General features: G+C 42.2%; 1 protein-coding gene across 3 annotated transcripts in view; it reads left to right on the top strand.

Annotated features, from left to right (window-relative positions):
• Positions 1-19732, top strand: part of CNTNAP4 (contactin associated protein family member 4) — a 401947-nt gene that overhangs the window by 256848 nt on the left and 125367 nt on the right. For all 3 annotated transcript variants that reach the window (XM_056525258.1, XM_056525251.1, XM_056525242.1), the window contains exon 12: positions 15376-15495. In XM_056525258.1, coding sequence (XP_056381233.1) covers positions 15376-15495 — 120 coding nt within the window. The remainder of the gene's footprint in view (positions 1-15375; positions 15496-19732) is intronic.

Below are 19732 nucleotides of genomic sequence, written 5' to 3'. Positions count from 1 at the left end.
AGGAAAACAAAGAGAAGGGAAAAAAGAGTAAGTAAAGAACCAAAGAAAAAGCGTATCAAGGGGGTTGTCGATCAGAAAAGCGGTCCCACTGTTCCAAAATAGAAAGGAAGGTAGGGACAGTATTATTCAGAGAGGCCGGGAGTTATTCGAGAGAATGAATTTCTTGTACACGGGCTAACAGGTCAGTTTCAGACGGAGAAAGAGTCCTGTTCCAGTACTTTGCAATGAGAGTCTTAGCAGCGAGAACAATGTGCATAAAGAGTCTAAACCTCTTCTTAGCTAGCCCCTGAACAGATAAGTGTAGCAGATAGGGCAACGGATCTAGAGGCACACTCACACCCAACACTCCCTGAATCAGGCAACCAGCCACTTTCCAGAAGTCTAAAATAAGAGGACAAGACCAAAAAATTAGAAAAACTACCCCTAGGCCAACCCCACAACATTGGGAGGGAATAGCGGGGTTCAAATTATTAAGCAGCTCCAGGGTGTGTTATCATCCCATTATCAGTTTAAACTGAGTTTCCTTATACAAAGTGCAGATAGAGGCCTTATATGCTCATTCACAAATCACATGCCACTGAGGGAGAGTCATGACAACACCAAGGACCTTCTCCCAACGGTGCATATAGCGATGGGAAGGGGCAGCGCCTATAGGGGAAGCCAGAAGGACAGAGTAGATATCAGAGAGAAGTCCCCTCATCTGAGGTCCACCACGGCACAACAGGTTCAAAAGTCGTGGGCAATGACACCCCGGTAGAACCCAGTGATGAGGTCAGTGGAATAGCTCAGAGGAGGGGAGCCCCCAACGGGAAACTAGCTGTTCAAAAGGAAAAAGTGTCTGAGAAAGTGGGTCCACTACGTCAGCCCAGCAAAATCCCTAGAACCTGGAGACAGGCCAGAGGAAAAAGGAGAGTGATAGAGGAGAGATCGCAAAGGAGAAGAAGAAAAAAGAGCAAACTTTCTAGAGCAGTAGCCCCATACATAGCGAGAAAAAGACATCGGATGTATTGGAGCAAACCACAATTTTTCCAGCTCCATCCAAAGGCTGAACGCATGATAGGTGGACCACGCCGCAAAATGATGCAAGTGGGCAGCCCAGTAATATTTGGTGACATCCGGGACCGCTAAGCCACCCATGGATCTAATGGCCAGCATCACATCAGAAGACAATGCCACTTAGCGTCCCAAATAAAATGGAAGACCGCCGACTGAAAAGACAGCAAGACCGTCAACGGGACGTGCACCAGCAGGGTCTCAAAAAAGTATAGTAATTTGGCCAAAATCGTCATTTTGACTGCAGCTATAGGCCCAAAAAATTAGATATATTGTGACCGCCACTTTTCCATAAGGGCCCAGAGCTTACAAAAAAGAGAGGGGAAATTAGCAGAATAAAGGGAAGTATAGCGAGAGGAAAGTGAGACACTTGAAGGAGTAGTTAGAATGCAATAGAGTAACCAAAAAATCAGGAAGGTTAAGAGAAAGTGTTTCCATTTTAGAGAGATTTGCCTTATAGCTGGAGACCACACCAAAAGAATGAAGGACTCTATAAAGGTTAGTAAGGGAGAGCAATGGATCAGAAAGAGTAAGAAGGACATCATCCGCAAAAAGGCACATTATGAACTCCCTTTCATGGAAAGAGATGCCGGAGATGTCCGGGTCCCCCCTGGATCACAGCAGCAAGAGGTTCAATGTACAATGCGCAGTACAGGGGGGACAGCGGGCAACCCTGCCTGGTACCATTGGGCAGGGGAAAGGTAGTAGAAGAAGCATGAAGGAGCTTGAGAGAAGCAGTGAGCAAGGAATAAAGACCCCGCAGAGCAGTTAGAAAATTACCAGAAATACCAAACTTCTGTAAGGTGGCAAAAAGGAATGGCCAACCCAGCCTATCAAAGGCCTTCTCAGCATCTAGACTAAGTACCAAAGCCTGTTTGGACCGTCGATTGATTAAGTCAATCAGGTCCACCACACGTCTAGTGTTGTCCCCTCCCTGGCAGCAAGGAATAAAGCCAACCTGATCATTATGCACAAGGGAGGGGAGAAGTAAACTAAGGCAAGAAGCTAGGACCTTGGAAAACAATTTCAAATCGGCGTTTATGAGAGCTATCGGTCTATAACTGGAGCAGTCATGAGGGTTCTTCCCAGGCTTAGGTATCAGGGAAGGGTCTGCAGGATTCCCCCCCCCCCCCCCCCCATTAAAGAATTAAAGAGAGGAACAAGTTTAGGGAGAAGAGTAGAAAAGTAGGTTTTATAATACAGGTAAGTAAAATTGTCTGGCCTGGGAGAGCGCCCCGCAGGAAGAGATTTAAGAACCTCCGATAGCTCCTCAAGAGTAATTGGAGCGTTTAAAGTTCAAAGGTCAAGGGCTGCTGCATGCTCAACCAGGTCAGATGGAAGCTGAGAGGGAAGAGAATACAGCTTAGAGTAGTAGTTGACAAACAAATGGGAAGTCTCATCAGGGTGAGAGTGAAGAGTGCCAGAAGGGCTGAAGGGGATTGGGCCCCCACACGGTCAAGCAAGCATCTATCCAACATAATGTGGGCCTTGTTGCCCTTTTCATAAAAGCGCTGTCGAGCAAACAATAACTGCCACTCAACCTTATGGAGCGCCAAATCAGCCAATTGAGCCCAAGCAGTGAGCAAGCGCCTCAGTCACCTCCAAGGAGCCAGGCAGAGGAAGGGTATCTATGGAGCTTAGCTAGAACCCTACGTAGAAAAGGAATTTGAGAGGTGTTAGGAGCATAGAGATTACACAAAAGGAGAGGCTTCCCACCAAGTGACCCCTCAACTATGACATAACGGCCCGAAAGGTAAACATAGGAGGAAGATACCTGCAGCGGACTGGGAGATGAGAATGGCCACCCCAACAGTCTTCCTATCAGAAGTAGCAGAATAGACCTGGGGAGATAGATGAAGACGAAATTGGAAGGAGCCAGCATGATCAAAGTGCGTCTCCTGCAGAAAGACTATATCAGCAAGCAGCATCCTCAACTCCCGCTGCAAGAGGTGCCGTTTGGGGGGTTGAGACCCTTAGAGTTTAAGGAGACACACATGGTGAAGGAGAGAGAAGAAACCAAGCGAATAAGAAGAGGCACTCATCCCCGGTTCCAGGGAAGCCGCCAAAACCCTGAAGAAAAAAAGGCAGTACTGGCCCCCCTCAATTAACTAGGATCCATGTCAGAAGAGCCTGAGGGAAGACAGAAAAGACAAAGGAAAAACACACAAGGACAACAGGAAGACACACAGAAGACGAGAAGACAATAACTCAACATACATAACAAAAGGACAATACAAAACAGAACCAGTGACCTTCCGGCCAAAGGGAGGCCAAATTTGTAATGAGAAACAAGAGTATCTTTTGGATCAAAACATCCAGTCTCTTGTCACAGCCTCAATGGGGGAAGCAGGAGAATGTCACAATAAATAAGCCACCAGTGGGAAAGCAGACCTGCCCCCGAGGCTGTGCCAAAGGAAAAAACAGGGCAAAACAGACCATAGGTGACCAAAAATGTTATATGGTAACTAGCAATGAGAGTGAGCAGTTAACACAGCAATCAGCAGAGTAAATCAGGGAAAAAGTAAATACAAAGTAGCCCTGAAAATTAAACGGTGAATCCGAAACAATGTAAGTCATAAAACCCCACTCATGTATGAGCAGTAGGACCCCTGCTGGGGGCTTCCGGAGGATCTTTGCGGCATTGCTGTCAGCCAGTCTCCCGTCAGGTGAGCCACGCCAGTGGAGTGGGAGTGGAGGCCTAAGGCAGGGCCCGTTATGGCGTCCATGCTGCACGGGGTCTGGTGTAGGAAGCGGGTGATCCCTCCAGATGGGACCACAGACCGCCGGAGAGCTGCGGGGGGCTTCTTAGATTTGCGGGAGGTCTTCTTCATCAAAAGACAGCCAGATCCCCAGGTCTGTAGCACATGTAGCGCCTCAGGGAGTGGGAGCACCTCACTTATGCGGCCATCTTTCTCAGCATAACGCCACGCCCCTGGGATGATTTACATTTTTATTAGGAGGCGGGGGCATTTTTTATAACTTCTTTAAAATATTGTATATACACTTTTCAGTTTCCTATAGGGAATTATTAAAAAGCAACCATGTGATTGCTTGTACTTTTCCGAGCCAAGCCATAGTACATTTACCAGTACAATTGGCCATCTATTTGGACAGTCTACCAGAGGCAGACTGAATCAGTAAATTGATGATCGAGGGCATGAAGATAAGCGGAAATCCTCTGGACACTTTTGTAACTGCTTGTGACCACTACACTTTGCTGCGGAGGTCGCGATCATTCCTCCGAACCCACTGGCACATGTCATTTTTTTCTTTTAAATGCCATGATTGTCATTGATTTTAGCATCTAAAGGGTTTACATTAGCCATGATTCCCAGCTGCTCATAGCTATGAAAAGAGCTCAGCTCCTGTTTATTTTAACCCCTTAAGGACCCAGCCATTTTACACCTTAGGACCCGGCCATTTTTTGCACATCTGACCACTGTCACTTTAAACATTAATAACTCTGGAATGTTTTTAGTTATCATTCTGCTTCTGAGATTGTTTTTTCATGACATATTCTACTTTAACATAGTGGTAAAATTTGGTGGTAACTTGCATCCTTTCTTGGTGAAAAATCCCCAAATTTGATGAAAAATTAGAAAATTTAGCATTTTTCTAACTTTGAAGCTCTCTGCTTGTAAGGAAAATGGATATTCCCCAAAAAAAATTTTATTCACGTATACAATATGTCTACTTTATGTTTGCATCATAAAATTGACGTGATTTTACTTTTGGAAGACACCAGAGTTCTTCAAAGTTCTGCAGCAATTTTAAAATTTTTCACAAAATTTTCAAACTCACTATTTTTCAGGGACCAGTTCAGGTTTGAAGTGGATTTGAAGGGTCTTCCTCTTAGGAATACCCCACAAATGACCCCATTATAAAAACTGCACCCCCCAAAGTATTCAAAATGACATTCAGTCAGTTTTTTAACCCTTTAGGTGTTTCACAGGAATAGCAGCAAAGTGAAGGAGAAAATTCACAATCTTCATTTTTTACGCTTGCGTGTTCTTGTAGACCCAATTTTTGAATTTTTATAAGGGGTAAAAGGAGAAAATGTATATTTATATTTGTAGCCCACTTTCTCTCGAGTAAGCACATACCTCATATGTCTATGTAAATTGTTCGGCGGGCACAGTAGAGGGCTCAGAAGGGAAGGAGCGACAAGGGGATTTTGGAGAGTACGTTTTTCTGAAATGGTTTTTGGGGGGCATGTTGCATTTAGGAAGCCCCTATGTTGCCAGAACAGCAAAAAAATACCACATGCCATACCATTTTGGAAACTAGACCCCTTAAGGAACCTAACAAGGAATAAAGTGAGCCTTAATATGCCACAGGGGTTTCACGACTTTTGCATATGTAAAAAAAAAAAAAAATTTCACTAAAATGTGTGTTTCCCCCCAAATTTCACATTTTTGCAAGGGTTAATAGCAGAAAATACCCCCAAAATTTGTAACCCCATCTCTTCTGAGTATGGAGGTACCCCATAAGTTGACCTGAAGTGCACTACGGGCGAACTACAATGCTCAGAAGAGAAGGAGTCCTATTTGGCTTTTTGAGAGCAAATTTTGCTCGGGGGACATGTCGCATTTAGGAAGCCCCTATGGTGCCAGGACAGCAAAAAAAAAAAAACACATGGCATACCATTTTGGAAACTAGACCCCTTGAGGAACGTAACAAGGAATTAAGTGAGCCTTAATAGCCCACAGGGGTTTCACGACTTTTGCCTATGTTAAAAAATATATTTTTTTTTTTCACTAAAATGTGTGTTTCCCCCCAAATTTCACATTTTTTCAATGGTTAATAGCAGAAAATACCCCCCCAAAATTTGTAACCCCATCTCTTCTGAGTATGGAGGTACCCCATAAGTTGACCTGAAGCGCACTACGGGCGAACTACAATGCTCAGAAGAGAAGGAATCCTATTTGGCTTTTTGAGAGCAAATTTTGCTCGGGGGGCATGTCGCATTTAGGAAGCCCCTATGGTGCCAGGACAGAAAAAAAAAACACATGCCATACCATTTTGGAAACTAGACCCCTTGAGGAACGTAACAAGGAATAAAGTGAGCCTTAATACCCCACAGGGGTTTCCCGACTTTTGCATATGTAAAAAAATAAAAAATTCACTAAAATGTGTGTTTCCCCCCAAATTTCCCATTTTTTCAAGGGTTAATAACAGAAAATACCCCCCCAAATTTGTAACCCCATCTCTTCTGAGTATGGCGGTACCCCATAAGTGGACGTCAAGTGCACTGCAGGAGCGCCACAATGCTCAGAAGAGAAGTAGTCACATTTGCAAACTTTGCTGAAATGGGGGGGACATGTCGCATTTAGGAAGCCCCTATGGTGCCAGGACAGCAAAAAAGCCCCCACATGGCATACCATTTTGGAAACTAGACCCCTTGAGGAACGTAACAAGGGGTAAAGTAAGCCTTAATACCCCACAGGGGTTTCACGACTTTTGCATAGGTAAAAAAAAAAATATTATTTTTTCACTAAAATGGGGGTTTTCCCCAAAATTTCACATTTTTACAAGGGTTAATAGCAGAAAAGACCCCCAAAATTTGTAAATACATTTCTTTGGAGTAAGGACATACCTTATTTTTGGATGATTTTGGCTCCGCGGGTGCACACCAGGTCTTGGAGTGGGAGGTCAGTCATGGGCCTTGAGCTTTTCAAAGCAGCCAGGATGTGGGACCCCCCCCTCAAGGAGCATTAATGGGGGGAGCACTGAGCCCTAAAATAGGGGAACATTGTGGGGGACAACGGGCCATAACTGGGGTAGACAGTTGGGGTACAGAGGCCCGTAATATGGGGTACAGTGGGGCAGAAAATTACGAAACATAATAAAACAGGATATGTTCCCAGAATGATGACCCAGAGCATAGCCAAAACTAAAAAAAAAATATGCCCGCCCCAAACCCTATGCTCTGAGTCATCATTCTGGGAATGTGATGTGTGTGGCCGTCCCTAACCTGTTGCCTTAAATGCGCACCCTGCTCATATGGAGAGAGAGCGCTGCGCATTTGAGGCAACATAAAAAAGTCCCCGATGATAGGGACTCAGTGACCTATGACCCATTTTTGAAAAAACACCCCCAGAGGTCTTATCAGGTAGTATGTCTTATCGGGAAGTATGTACTGTGTGGTGCTTGGTGTAAAAAGTTTAACAGTAATAGGAAAAAAAAAAAAAAAAAGGGGGTGGCAAACGCAGCTCCCTGAACCCCCTAATAGGACCCGGGGTCAGGGATCAGACCCTAATAGGACCCTGGGGACTAGGGGGTCGGAGGGGGGGTATTTTTATTTTTTTACTTTTTTTTTACTTTTATTTAACTTTTTTTTTACTGATTTACTCATATCTTTCCCTGCAAACCGCTGTCCCTATTCTAAGGCTCCTGAGGGGGCTCCGGAGCTCTGAGGGGGGATCTAAGGCTTCTTCTCACTGCTGCACCCGCTGACTGAACGAAGAGAGCGGGTGCAGCAGCGGGAAGGATCCGTTAACTCCTCCTCTGCCGCTCTGCTATTGACTGGACGATCGCCAGCCAATAGCAGCGTTGCTGGGGCGGTGACAGTATTGTCACCGCTCCCCAGCAACGGCAGGTGATTGGCAGTGAATTGTACACCGCCGATCACCATTTATTTCTGGGTCATCCGGTCACAAGTGACCCAAATGACCCAAATCGCCGAAGATCGCTTGCGTGATTTCGCAAGCGATCTCCGGCGATCGCCAACATGCGGGGGTCCCGGGACCCCCCTTGGCATTTGCATGGCATGCCTGCTGGAGGATATCAGCAGACATGCTGTTCCGATCTCTGCCCGACGCGCGGCAGGGACCGGAATACGCCAGGACGTCACAGGACGTCCTGGGTCCTTAAAGCCCAGGGTGTCAGGACGTCCCCTGATGTTCCTGGGTCCTTAAGGGGTTAAGCACTACTGTCACTGTAAGAAAAAAAGGTCAACTTTTTCAAGAAACAGCACCACTTCTATCATACTTTGTAGATACGATTACGGCGATACCAAATATATATTCTATATATATATATATATATATATATATATATATATTTTTTTTTTAGTTCATTTATGGCATAAAACCTTTTTTTTTATCATCTTTGTAAGTCGCCGTATTCTGTTAGCTGTAACTTTTTTTTATTTTTTCACTGATGCAATTTTGTGAGGACTCTTTTTTTGCAGGACAAGTTGATGTATTGGGGGGGGACTAATTTTGGGGGTGTATTATACACATATATAATTTCTTTTATTATTTTTTATGTTTTTTACACATATGTTTTCATTAGATTTTTCTTCAAACTTTTTAACTTTTTTTATTTATATATTTTTGCTCCATTGAATTATGCCTATGTTTGTCAGTGCTGACAGGCATAGGATAGATCAGTCTCTACCTTAGGTAGGGACTGATCGCTCATGTTGTCATGAAAACGGAGGCTAGTGTCAGGCCTCCGGTTGTCATGGCAACCATCAACGTTCTGCTTTCACTTTGCAGAGTGCCGATCGGTGACAGAGGGAGCTCTCTCCCTCTGTAACCCTAGTAGACGCTGTGGTCACACACCACTGCTTCACACACCATTGCTTCACCACCGATCACTAGTGTTGAGCACGAATATTCGTAATGTGATTTTTTATTGCGCATATCGGCACTTTGCAATTTTGTGAATATTTAGAATATAGTGCTATATATTCGTAATGACGGATATTTGTTTTTTGGGGTTTTTATGCAAATTTTCTTGTGATGTCAGAGCCCCGCCCCCTCATGATGTCCCACCCTTCCACCTTAATGCAAGTCTACCCCTTTAACATAGATAGGTTTGTAAGAGATAAGAAGCAGAGGAAAAATTATGAGAAAGACAAGGTAAGTGAGCCTTGTGATAAGAAGGAATTTCTACATATTTGTATGAGTGTTTTAAGTGCTGACCTTTTTCTACATTCATTCAATGTTGTCGATTGTTTTGTAAATGTATTGTCAACTCCACTACATTAATGTGCATCAATGATCTATTAATGGTGCTTTTACTGTGCAGGTGACATCTCAAGTTTATGAAAGTACTCTGCTATTAACAATTACTTTACAAAAACTGATAAAGGAAAAAGTTTGTAAAAGAAGCGCCACATCTCTAGTAAAATAACAAGCAAAATGTCAATGTCAGTAAACTGTGCTATGAAAGCCACACAGAGTAGGTTCAAACAACAAAGACATTGGGGGATATTTATCAAAACCTGTGCAGAGGAAAACTTGCCCAGTTGCACATAGCAACCAATCAGATCGCTTCTTTCATTTTTATGAAGGCCTGGGAAAAATGAAAGAAGCGATCTGATTGATTGCTATGGGCAACTGGGCAAGTTTTCCTCTGCACAGGTTTTGATAAATCTCCCCCATTAAGTCTGATTTTTGAAGTTAGATAACAGGTAAAAAGTGTCCCATAACATAGGACAGTGAATGTTCTAGCCTATGATGAGACTTCTGAAGGCTACAAAACTCATGCTAATGATAATTTTGGAAAAGTATACAGTAGTTAACATAAATGTCCCAATCAATAAAGCAGTATAAATAAAGTACAAAAATAGTATTAAACATAATGCTATACAGCCTAATAGGAGCAGAGCCAGCTGCTGACCTGAATGAAGAGCTCCCTTCTGCTACTTTCTGACAAAGTAGGTATTTCCTTTGGCCACAGGGGATCATCTACTTTACCATATATGCTTAGGCTTTTCTCAAGCTGTGATGGTGAAAAAGAATAAAACAGCTCCCAAAATATCTATAGAATTCTTCAGCCCTTGAGCAGAGACCGATCAAAATGGTGCTGAGTTATGTAGCAGTACCTCCATCTCCAGCTCCCCTACGGCTAAATTTTACGATAGACTTAATCATGTCCTCATGCCAATCAGCTGATAAGTAAATCTGTGGTCTCTGCCTAGCTAGATTTCAGAAATATCTGATGAAAGATGTGACTCAAAAAGGGCTTTTCATAAAAATGGTCGGGCATAAATTCTAAATAACCCCTAGACGATTCAGGTTGTAAATATATGCCTTTGATGCCTGGCACTTAGTGCACCAAGACGTACATGTACCCCCTGTGGCGTGTACAATCTATGAAGCGAGAGCAGGAGCTGCACTGACTTCATGGAAGGGGGGGGGGGAGTCCCAGCTGCTATCACCTATCACATTGATGCCATTAACTCTTTAGATGTTATGAGCAATACTGATCACAGCATCTAAAGCAGCTGTGAAACTTAGGTACACTCATTGGAACACCTGTAGTGCAATTGCACAGCTTAAATGAATGAAAATGGCTTCCAGAGGCCTTCTCACCTGCTTAATGCCACTTTTCTGTGATCCGCTTATATAGTCTATCAGGCTGTACAAGTGGATCGCTGATATTACTGATAAGTGCTATGCCATTGCATAACACTGAACAGTATTAGCTATGAAGAGATTCTTCCGCTTCCTGTGGGTCGGTGAGTCAGGCTGCTCTCAGCGCATCACCAGCGGCATTAATGTCACATTGCGGCTGGTAATACGCTGAGAGCAGCGTAACTCACGGACCCACAGGAAACTGAAGAAGTCAGGGACCAGAGAACGGGAGACCAACATCGGAGCAATGGGGGAACGTAGGCAGGTTAGTTAAAGCTTGTTTTGTTTCATTTTGCAGTCCGGGCACGGAGGGTTAATAAAAAAAAAAGGGTCAATAGTACTCCTTTAATAGTCCCCTGCATAATTGAAGAAGAAAAAAAGGCAGTAATAAAAAACAAGTGTTTTTTTTTTATGTCAATAAGCCCCTCCCCAATAAGAATTAAAATGACCATCCTTTTACTATTTAAAAATAAATAAATAAATAAATATATATATATATATATATATATATATGAAAAATAAATAAATGAATCAACATACTTGGTATCACTGCATGCAGAAATGTTTGATCTATTAAAATAGTATGTTAATGATCCCATACAGTGATCCTTGGAAATGTAAAAATAAAGTCCAAAATTGCTGATCTTCAGTCACAAACTACAGCTCACTGCACAAAAAATTATAGAATATGACAATCCTAAACATGCTTATTTTGTGAAACGTAGTACGATAATAGAAAAGCATGTTAAGATGGGTATAATTTTAGTCGTATTGACTTATAGTATAGAGATGACATGGCAGTGTTACTGTAAAGTGCACTGCATTAAAAACAAAACTCCCAAAAATTTTCAAAATTTCTTTTCAATTTCCCACAATAAATATTATATTTTTTGGGTTGCGCCATATATGTTATGCTAAATTGAAAGGTGTCATTACAAATTACCCAGTGTAAAAGAAAATGTAGAGAAACAAGGCTGGCATTATTGGACTAGGAGTCCAAACAATATGGATGGTGCTGTAGGGACGCTAAGTGGCTGCATGCGGGGTGTGTGTCTCAGAGCTGGTCAAAGCAAGTCTGAAAATTCAAAAAAGGCAGCAGACTTCATTACAAAGTACAATTGATTGCTCAAAAACAATCCCTCAAATGCCTCTGTAGATGGAAAAATAATAGAGTTATGGCCCTTAGAAGGCAATGATAAAAAACAAAAACGCAAAAATAAACACTTACTGTGTCCTCAAGGCCAAAATGGGCTGTGTCCTTAAGGGGCGAAAATCAGTACTGTAATAGAAAATGATGTAAACATAGGTATCATTTTAACATGTCAGTTTTAACATGCATTGTATAAGTAGTTTTGTTTTCAAGTCCCCCCCGCATAAATAATATGTTTTTAATTTTGCAGTACTTTTAGGTTAAGGGTAAGCACAATTGGTTGTATTGCTTTAAGAACAAGCCCTTATATGGGACTGTTGATGGAAAATAAAAATGTTATGTCTCTTAACCCCTTAAGGACAAAGCCCATTTTGACCTTAAGGACCAGACCAATTTTATTTTAGCGTTTTAGTTTTTTCCCCTTCACCTTCTTAACCCGATAACGACCACGGACGAGTATAGACGTCCAGGTTGGCGGCCGTTCCCGCACCTGGACGTCTATTCTCGTCCATTATTCTCGTGGGTGCTGCCCAGTGCACCCACGAGATCGCGGCAGGGACTCGGCTGTATCACACAGCCGGGACCCTGCTGCACTGCCAGGACCGAAATAAACTTCGATCCCGGCAGTTTTAACCCTTACAGCCACGGTCGGAAATGACCGCAGGCTGTAAGTGTTATGACAGAGGGAGGGAGCTCCCTCTGTCTCCTCTGCAGCACCCCGCATCGCGATCACGGGGTGCTGTGTGTGGCCGCGGCTGGCCGGGACCTGCCGCACTGCCGGGAGTGAAGTTCACGTCACTCCCGACAGTTTAACCCTTACAGCCGCGGTCAGAAGTGACCGTGCGCTGTAAGGAGATCTGACAGAGGGAGGGGGCTCCCTCTGGCTCTCCTGCAGCACCCCGGAGCATCGCGGGTTGCTGCTGCATACCTGGGCAGCCGGGGGTCCTACAAAGACCCCCAGGTCTTTAAATAAAATAAAAGTGTAAAAATAAATAAAAATGTTATAAAAGTGTAAAAAAATGTAATTAAAAATACATGTTTTAAATTAATCTAATTAAAAAAATGCATAATGTGTAGGATCGCATTGGCGGAAATCCACAGCATGTAATATGCTGCGGATGTCCACCATGTGATCCTACACATTATGCAGCAGTCACGGTAATTAGCTCCCTGCTGCGGCTGGGTAGCTTTGTGTGTCCACTCATAGCGGTGGATTTCCCGCCAGCAGTCAGGAGCGGACACACTGAGCTACCCAGCTGCAGCAGTGATGGATATATTCGCCATGAGCGAGTGCTTATTCCCACAACATGGTGGATATATCCATCAGGAGCCTTAACTGTCACAGACAGATGCGTTATACTGCCAGCCGACCAAGGACCAATCAGAGAGGTCCCTGGTCCAGCCAATAATTTGTAGGGGTGCAGTATATAAATGGGGTCACTTGTGGGGGTGGGGGTACTGTTCTGCCCTGAAAGCCAAATGACGCTCCTCTCCTTCTGACTCCTACCACGCGGCCAAGGAACCATATATGGCCAAAGCAGGGGTATTTCCGAACATAGGACAAGCAGCTCAATAAAATATAGGGTGCATTTCTTTCAATATCAGAAGTGATGTACAAAAAATATGCGCCCCAAATTATGCATTTGTGAAAAATTGCAAATTTCGAATTTTTAACACTGACTTTGTAATAATTCCTGCCAAAAAACTATGGTGTTAAAATACTCACTGTACCCCCTAGTGAATACCTTGATGGGTCTAGATTTTAAAATGGGGTCATTTGGGGGGGTGTTCCTATGTTCTACTACCTTTTAATTTCTGCAAACCTTGCATAGCACATAAAAAAAGATGTACTTTTCAAATTTTCAAAATTTTCTAAATTTCAAGTTAAATTGTTAGCCTTCCAACTAATTTAAAATGTTAATTAAAAACAAAAAAATGACATCAAAATAAAGTAGACATCTGAAGTATAAGTTTCATAAACTATTTGGTCAGTATGTATAAATATATGCATCCTATTAGTGTTAAAATAGCAAAAAATCGTAATTTTTTTATAAAAATGTCATGATTTTTTACATTGTTAAAAAAAACTACAAATGATATCGGCTTACTTTTACTATGTACATGAAGGACAACTTGTGACAAAAAAACAATGTCAGAATTATGGTGATTGGCAAAACCTTACCAGAGTTATTCTCTAAATATAAAGACAGACATCCCCGATTTGAAAAAACAGGCCTGGTCTTTCAGGGGCATACAGGTTCATTTGCATTGGTCCTTAAGGGGTTAAATCCATAACTCTTTTATATTTCCATCAACAGACCCATATAAGGGCTTGTTTTTTGCTTAACCAATTGTGCTTTGTAATGACACCTTTACCATAAAATGTATGGCAAACCCCCCCAAAAAAATGTTTTAGTGATGAAATTTTAATGAAAACAACAATTTAGCAAATTTTGGAGGGTTTCGTTTTCACACTGTACCCTCTACGGTAACAATTACATGTTTTCTTTATTCTGTGGGTCAATACGATTAAAATTATACCCATGATTACATACTTTTCTATTATTGTATCACTTTAAAAAAAATCTCAAACTTTTTAACCAAATTAGTACGTTTAAAATCCCTCTAATTTGACGACCTATAACTTTTTAATTTTTCCGTATAAGCGGCGGTATGAGGGCTCATTTTTTGTGCCGTGAACTGTAATTTTTTATTGATACCACATTTGCATATATAAAACTTTTAATACATTTTTAACAAATTTTTTTGGAGTATGAAGTGACAAAAAAGCAGCAATTTTGGACTTTATTTTTTAAGTTTACACTGTTCACTGTACGGGATCATTGACACTATATTTTAATGGCGATACCAAATATGTTTGTTAATTGATTTTTTATGCTTCTTGGGTAAAATGGGAAAAAGGGACAGTTACAATTTTTATTGGGGGAGGGGATTTTTCACATTTTATTAACTTTTATTTAAAAAAACATTATTTTTTTACACTTTAATAGTCCCCATAGGGTATAACACTGATCAGTGTTATCAGCGATCTTCTGCTCTGGTCTGCTTGATCTCAGACCAGAGCAGAAGATCCCAGGAGATGGACAGAGGCAGGTGAGAGGACCTCCATCCACCATGTTAGATGTTCGAATTCCCGCGGCGATCCGATCATCCATTTAAACATGTGCATTGCCGCAGATGCTGTGATCTATATTGATCATGGCATCTGAGGGGTTAATGGCAGACATCAGCGTGATTGCTGATGTCTTCCATTACTGGTTGGTGCCTGAATGCTGATACCATTCAGGACCTGCAGTGCATAACTCACGGTCATGTACAGGACATAAATCTAGCGTTAAGTACCTCCGCACCAGGACGTACATTTACGTCCATGGTCGTTAAGAGGTTAAAAGGCGAGGAGGAAAAAAAACAAAAATGCAAAAATTAAAATTGTCTTTGTCCTCAAGGCCAAAATAAGCTGTGTCCTTATGGGGTCGACAGGTAAAATGTGGGAATGGCAAGCATTTTTTAAACAGTGTATGTACTGATGGCTTCTTTTCCACAGACTTTCCTTGAGCACATAAATGCATACAAGTCAATACAGACTTTTTATAGCTATTTTATGGCCATGTTTTTTTTATGCAATTAAACTCCAAATTTGGGCAATACAGCAAGGAAAACAATATTCTCTTTTGACTATAGATCGATATGAATTCTGTGATACCTTATTATTAGCAGTTATTTTTGTCGGATAAATTAATTGCATTGTGCAATGTTGTGAAAAGTCATTACTTTGTTTTTCAGCTAAATATGAACAGTCATGTGAAGCATATAAATATAAGGGAAACTCATCTGGATTCTTCTACATTGATTCTGATGGCAGTGGGCCTCTTGAACCATTCTTGGTTTTCTGTAATATGACAGGTAATCTATGGCATGATTTATGTGTAGTGTACATAAGCAAACACAAATACCGTATATACTCGAGTATAAGCCGAGTTTTTCAGCACAATTTTTTGTGCTGAAAACACCCCCCTCGGCTTATACTCGAGTGAACTCTCCGCCCTCAGTGGTCTTCAACCTGCGTGACCTACAGATGTTTCAAAACTACAACTCCCAGCAAGCCCGGGCAGCCATCGGCTGTCCGGGCTTGCTGGGAGTTGTAGTTTGGAAACCTCTGGAGGTCCGCAGGTTGAAGACCACTGCTGCCTTCGACATCATCCAGACCCCCACCCCCTTTAGTTTTGTACTTACCTCCGCTCGGCGGGACGATAGGGTGCGCTGGTCCGCTGCTGCAGGACTGACCGGTGGGGAGGTCGTCCGGTGGGATAGTCCATCTTGACCGGGGGGGCCTCTTCTCCGCGCTTCGGGCCCGGCCCCGGAATAGTCATGTTGCCTTGACAACGACGCACAGGGACATTCATTAGCAACGTCCCTCTGCATTGTCGTCAAGGCAACGCCTCAATTCCGTGCCCGAAGCGCGGAGAACAGGGCCCCCGGTGAAGATGGACAGCCCGGAATGACTATCCCACCGGACGACCTCCCCACCGGACAGTCCTGCAGCATCGGACCAGCGCACCCTAACGTACAGTACAGAACTAAAGGGGGTGAGAGGGGGGGGCTGGATGATGTCGAAGGCCGGAGTGGTCTTCAACCTGCGGACCTCCAGATGTTTCAAAACTACAACTCCCAGCAAGCCCGGGCTTGCTGGGAGTTGTAGTTTTGAAACATCTGGTGGTCCGCAGGTTGAAGGCCACTGTATCAGACATTGACAAGCGGCATGATGAAGGGGGGGGGGGGCTGATGACATGTGGTGATGATGACAAGGGGATGATGAAGAGGGGAGGGTGTGGGATGATGACAAGGGGATGATGAAGGGGGGTGTGGGATGATGACAAGGGGATGATGACAGGCGGTGATGATGAAGGGGGGGTGATGACGGGGTGATGATGATGAGGGTGTTAATGACAGGGGTCTGGATGATGACAGGGGGGATGATGTATTTCCCACCCTAGGCTTATACTCGAGTGAATAACTTTTCCTGGGATTTTGGGGTGAAATTAGGGGCCTCGGCTTATATTCGGGTCAGCTTATACTCAAGTATATACGGTAATAAGAGACAGAAATACTCTACGAGTATAGTCAAATAAAAAGGGCAGTCAATATTGTTTAAGAGATTTTCTTCTTAAAGGGGTATTCTGGCGATTTTTTTTTTTTTTTTTAATTAACTGGTGCCTGAAAGTTAAACAGTTTTGTAAATTATTTCTATTTAAAAATCTAAACCCTTCAAGTACTTATCAGCTGTATGCTGCAGAGGAAGTTATATTCTGCAGATGAAGTATAGTTCTTTTCTGTCAGTGCTCTCTGCTGACACCTCTGTCCATGTCAGGAACTGTCCAGAGCAGGGGAAAAAATCCCAAATAGAAGTAATTTACAAACCGTTTTTACTTTATGCCACTAGTTGATTAGAATAATTTTTTCCAACAGAGCACCCCTTTAACCCGTTGGGGACGGAGCCCATTATGACCCTAAGAATGGGAGCATTTTTTATAAATCTGACCCCTGTCACTTTATGCATTAATAACTCTGGGATGCTTTTACTTATAAATTGGATTCTGAGATAGTTTTTTTTGTGACATATTCTACTTTATGTTAGTGGTAAATTTTTGTCGATACTTGCATCATTTCTTGGTGAAAAATTTGAAAATTTCAGGAAAAATTTGAAAATGTAGCATTTTTCTAACTTTGAAGCACTCTGCTTGTAAGAAAAGGGGACATGTCAAATAAATTACGTATTGATTCACATATACAATATGTCTACTTTATGTTGGCATCATAAAGTTGATATGTTTTTACTTTTTGAAGACATCAGAGGGCTTCAAAGTATAGCAGCAATTTTCCACGAATATTTTAAAATTAGAATTTTCCAGGGACCAGTTACATTTTGAAGTGAATATGAGGGTCTTTATGTTGGAAATCCCTTAGAATGGACCCCATTATGAAAACCCTTTAGGTGTTTCGCAGGAATAGCAGCAAAATGGAAGAGAAAAATCCAAATCTCCATTTTTTACACTATCATGGTATTGTAGCCCCATTTTTTTCATTTATACAAGGGGTAATAGCTAAAAGGCCCCCCAAAACTTGTAATTAATTTTCTCTCAAGTACGGAAATACCTCATATGTGGATGTAAAGTGCTCAGAAGGGAATGGGCGACAATGGCATTTTGGAGAGCCAGAACAGTAAAAAAAAAAAAAAACAGATGGCACACTATTTTGGAAACTACACCCCTCAAGGAATGTAACAAGTGTTAAATTGAGTCTTTATACCCCATAGGTGATTGACGAACTTTTGCTAAAGTGGGACGTAAAAATGAAAAATTTGATTTTTAACACTAAAATGCTGGTGTTACCTCAAACTTTTCATTTTCACAAGGGATAGTAGGACAAAATGCCCCCCAAAATTTGTAACCCCATTTCTCCCGAGTAAGGAAATACCTCATATGTGGATGTAAAGTGGTCTATGGGTGCACTAGAGGGCTCAGAAGGGAAGGAGCGATATTGTGCTTTTGGAGAGCGAAATTTGCTGAAATGGTTTTTGGTGGGCATGTCGCATTTAGGAAGCCCCCATATTGCCAGAACAGTAAAAAAAAAAAAAAAAAGCACACGGCACTCTATTTTGGAAACTACACCCCTCAAGGAATGTAACAAGGGGTAAAGTAAGCCTTAACACCCCACAGGTGATTGACAAACGTTCGTTAAAGTGGGACGTAGAAATAAAATAAATACTTATTTTTTCAATAAAATGCTGGTGTTACCGCAAATTTTTAATTTTCACAAGGGGCAATAGGAGAAAAAGCCCCCCAGGATTTGTAACCCCATCTCTTCTGATTTTGGAAATACCTCATATGTGGATATAAAGTGCTCTGCAAGCGAACTACAATGCTCAGAAGAGAAGGAGCGTCATTGGGCTTTTGGTGAGAGAATTTGGTTGGAATAGAAGTCGGGGGCCATGTGCGTTTAGAAAGCCCCCATGGTGCCAGATTAGTGGACCCTCCCCACATGTGACCACATTTTGGAAACTAGACCCCTCACGGAATGTAATAAGGGGTGCAATGAGAATTTACACCCCTCTGGCATTTGACAGATCTTTGGAACAGTGGGCTGTGCAAATGAAAAATGTAATTTGTCATTTTTTCTGAAGACTGTTAAAAAATCTGTGGGGTATAAATGCTCACTGTACCCCTTATAACATTATGTGAGGGGTGTAGTTTCCAAAATGGGGTCACATGTGGGGGGTCCACTGTTCTGGCACCATGCGGGCTTTGTAAACACACATGGCCTTCAATTCAAGCGTACTTCTCTGTCCAAAAGCCCAATGGTGCTCTTTCTCTTCTGAGCATTGTAGTTCGCCCACAGAGAATTTTACATCCACATATGGGGTATGTTCTTACTCAGACGAAATGGGGTTACATTTTTTCTCCTATTAACCCTTGTGAAAACAAAAAATTTGGGGTAACACCAGCATTTCAGGAAAAAAAAATTATTTAAATTTTCATGTCCAACTTTAACGAAAATTTGTCAAAGACACCTGTGGGGTGTAAAGGCTCACTATACCCCTTGTTACATTACTTGAGGGATGTAGTTTCCAAAATGTGGTCACATGTGGGTGTTTTTTTTTTTTTGCGTTTGTCAGAACTGCTGTAATCAGCCACCTCTGTGTTAATCACCAATGTAGACCTCAATTGTACGTGGTGCTCTCTCACTCTTCAGCCTTGTTGTGAGTCCGCAGAGCATTTTACGTCCACATATGGGGTATTTAGGTATTCGGAAGAAATTGCGTTACAAATTTTGGGGGTCTTTTTCTACTTTTACCTCTTGTGAAAATGAAAAGTATGGGGCAACACCAGCATGTTAGTGTAATTTTTTTTTTTTTTTACACTAACATGCTGGTGTTGCCCCTAACTTTTCCTTTTCATAAGGGGTAAAAAGAGAAAAAGCCCCCCAAAATTTGTAACACAATTTCTCCTGAGTATGGGAATAGCCCCATAGGTGGCCCTAAACTGTTGCCTTGAAATACAACAGGGCTCTGAAGTGAGAGAGCACCATGCACATTTAAGGACTAAATTAGGAATTTGCAATAGGGCCGGACCCGAATACAAGA

The sequence above is a fragment of the Hyla sarda genome, chromosome 1 (assembly GCF_029499605.1).
Source record: "Hyla sarda isolate aHylSar1 chromosome 1, aHylSar1.hap1, whole genome shotgun sequence".
Lineage (NCBI taxonomy): Eukaryota > Metazoa > Chordata > Amphibia > Anura > Hylidae > Hyla > Hyla sarda.
Note: the sequence above shows the minus strand (reverse complement) of the source record. Positions and strands in the feature narration are given on the sequence as shown.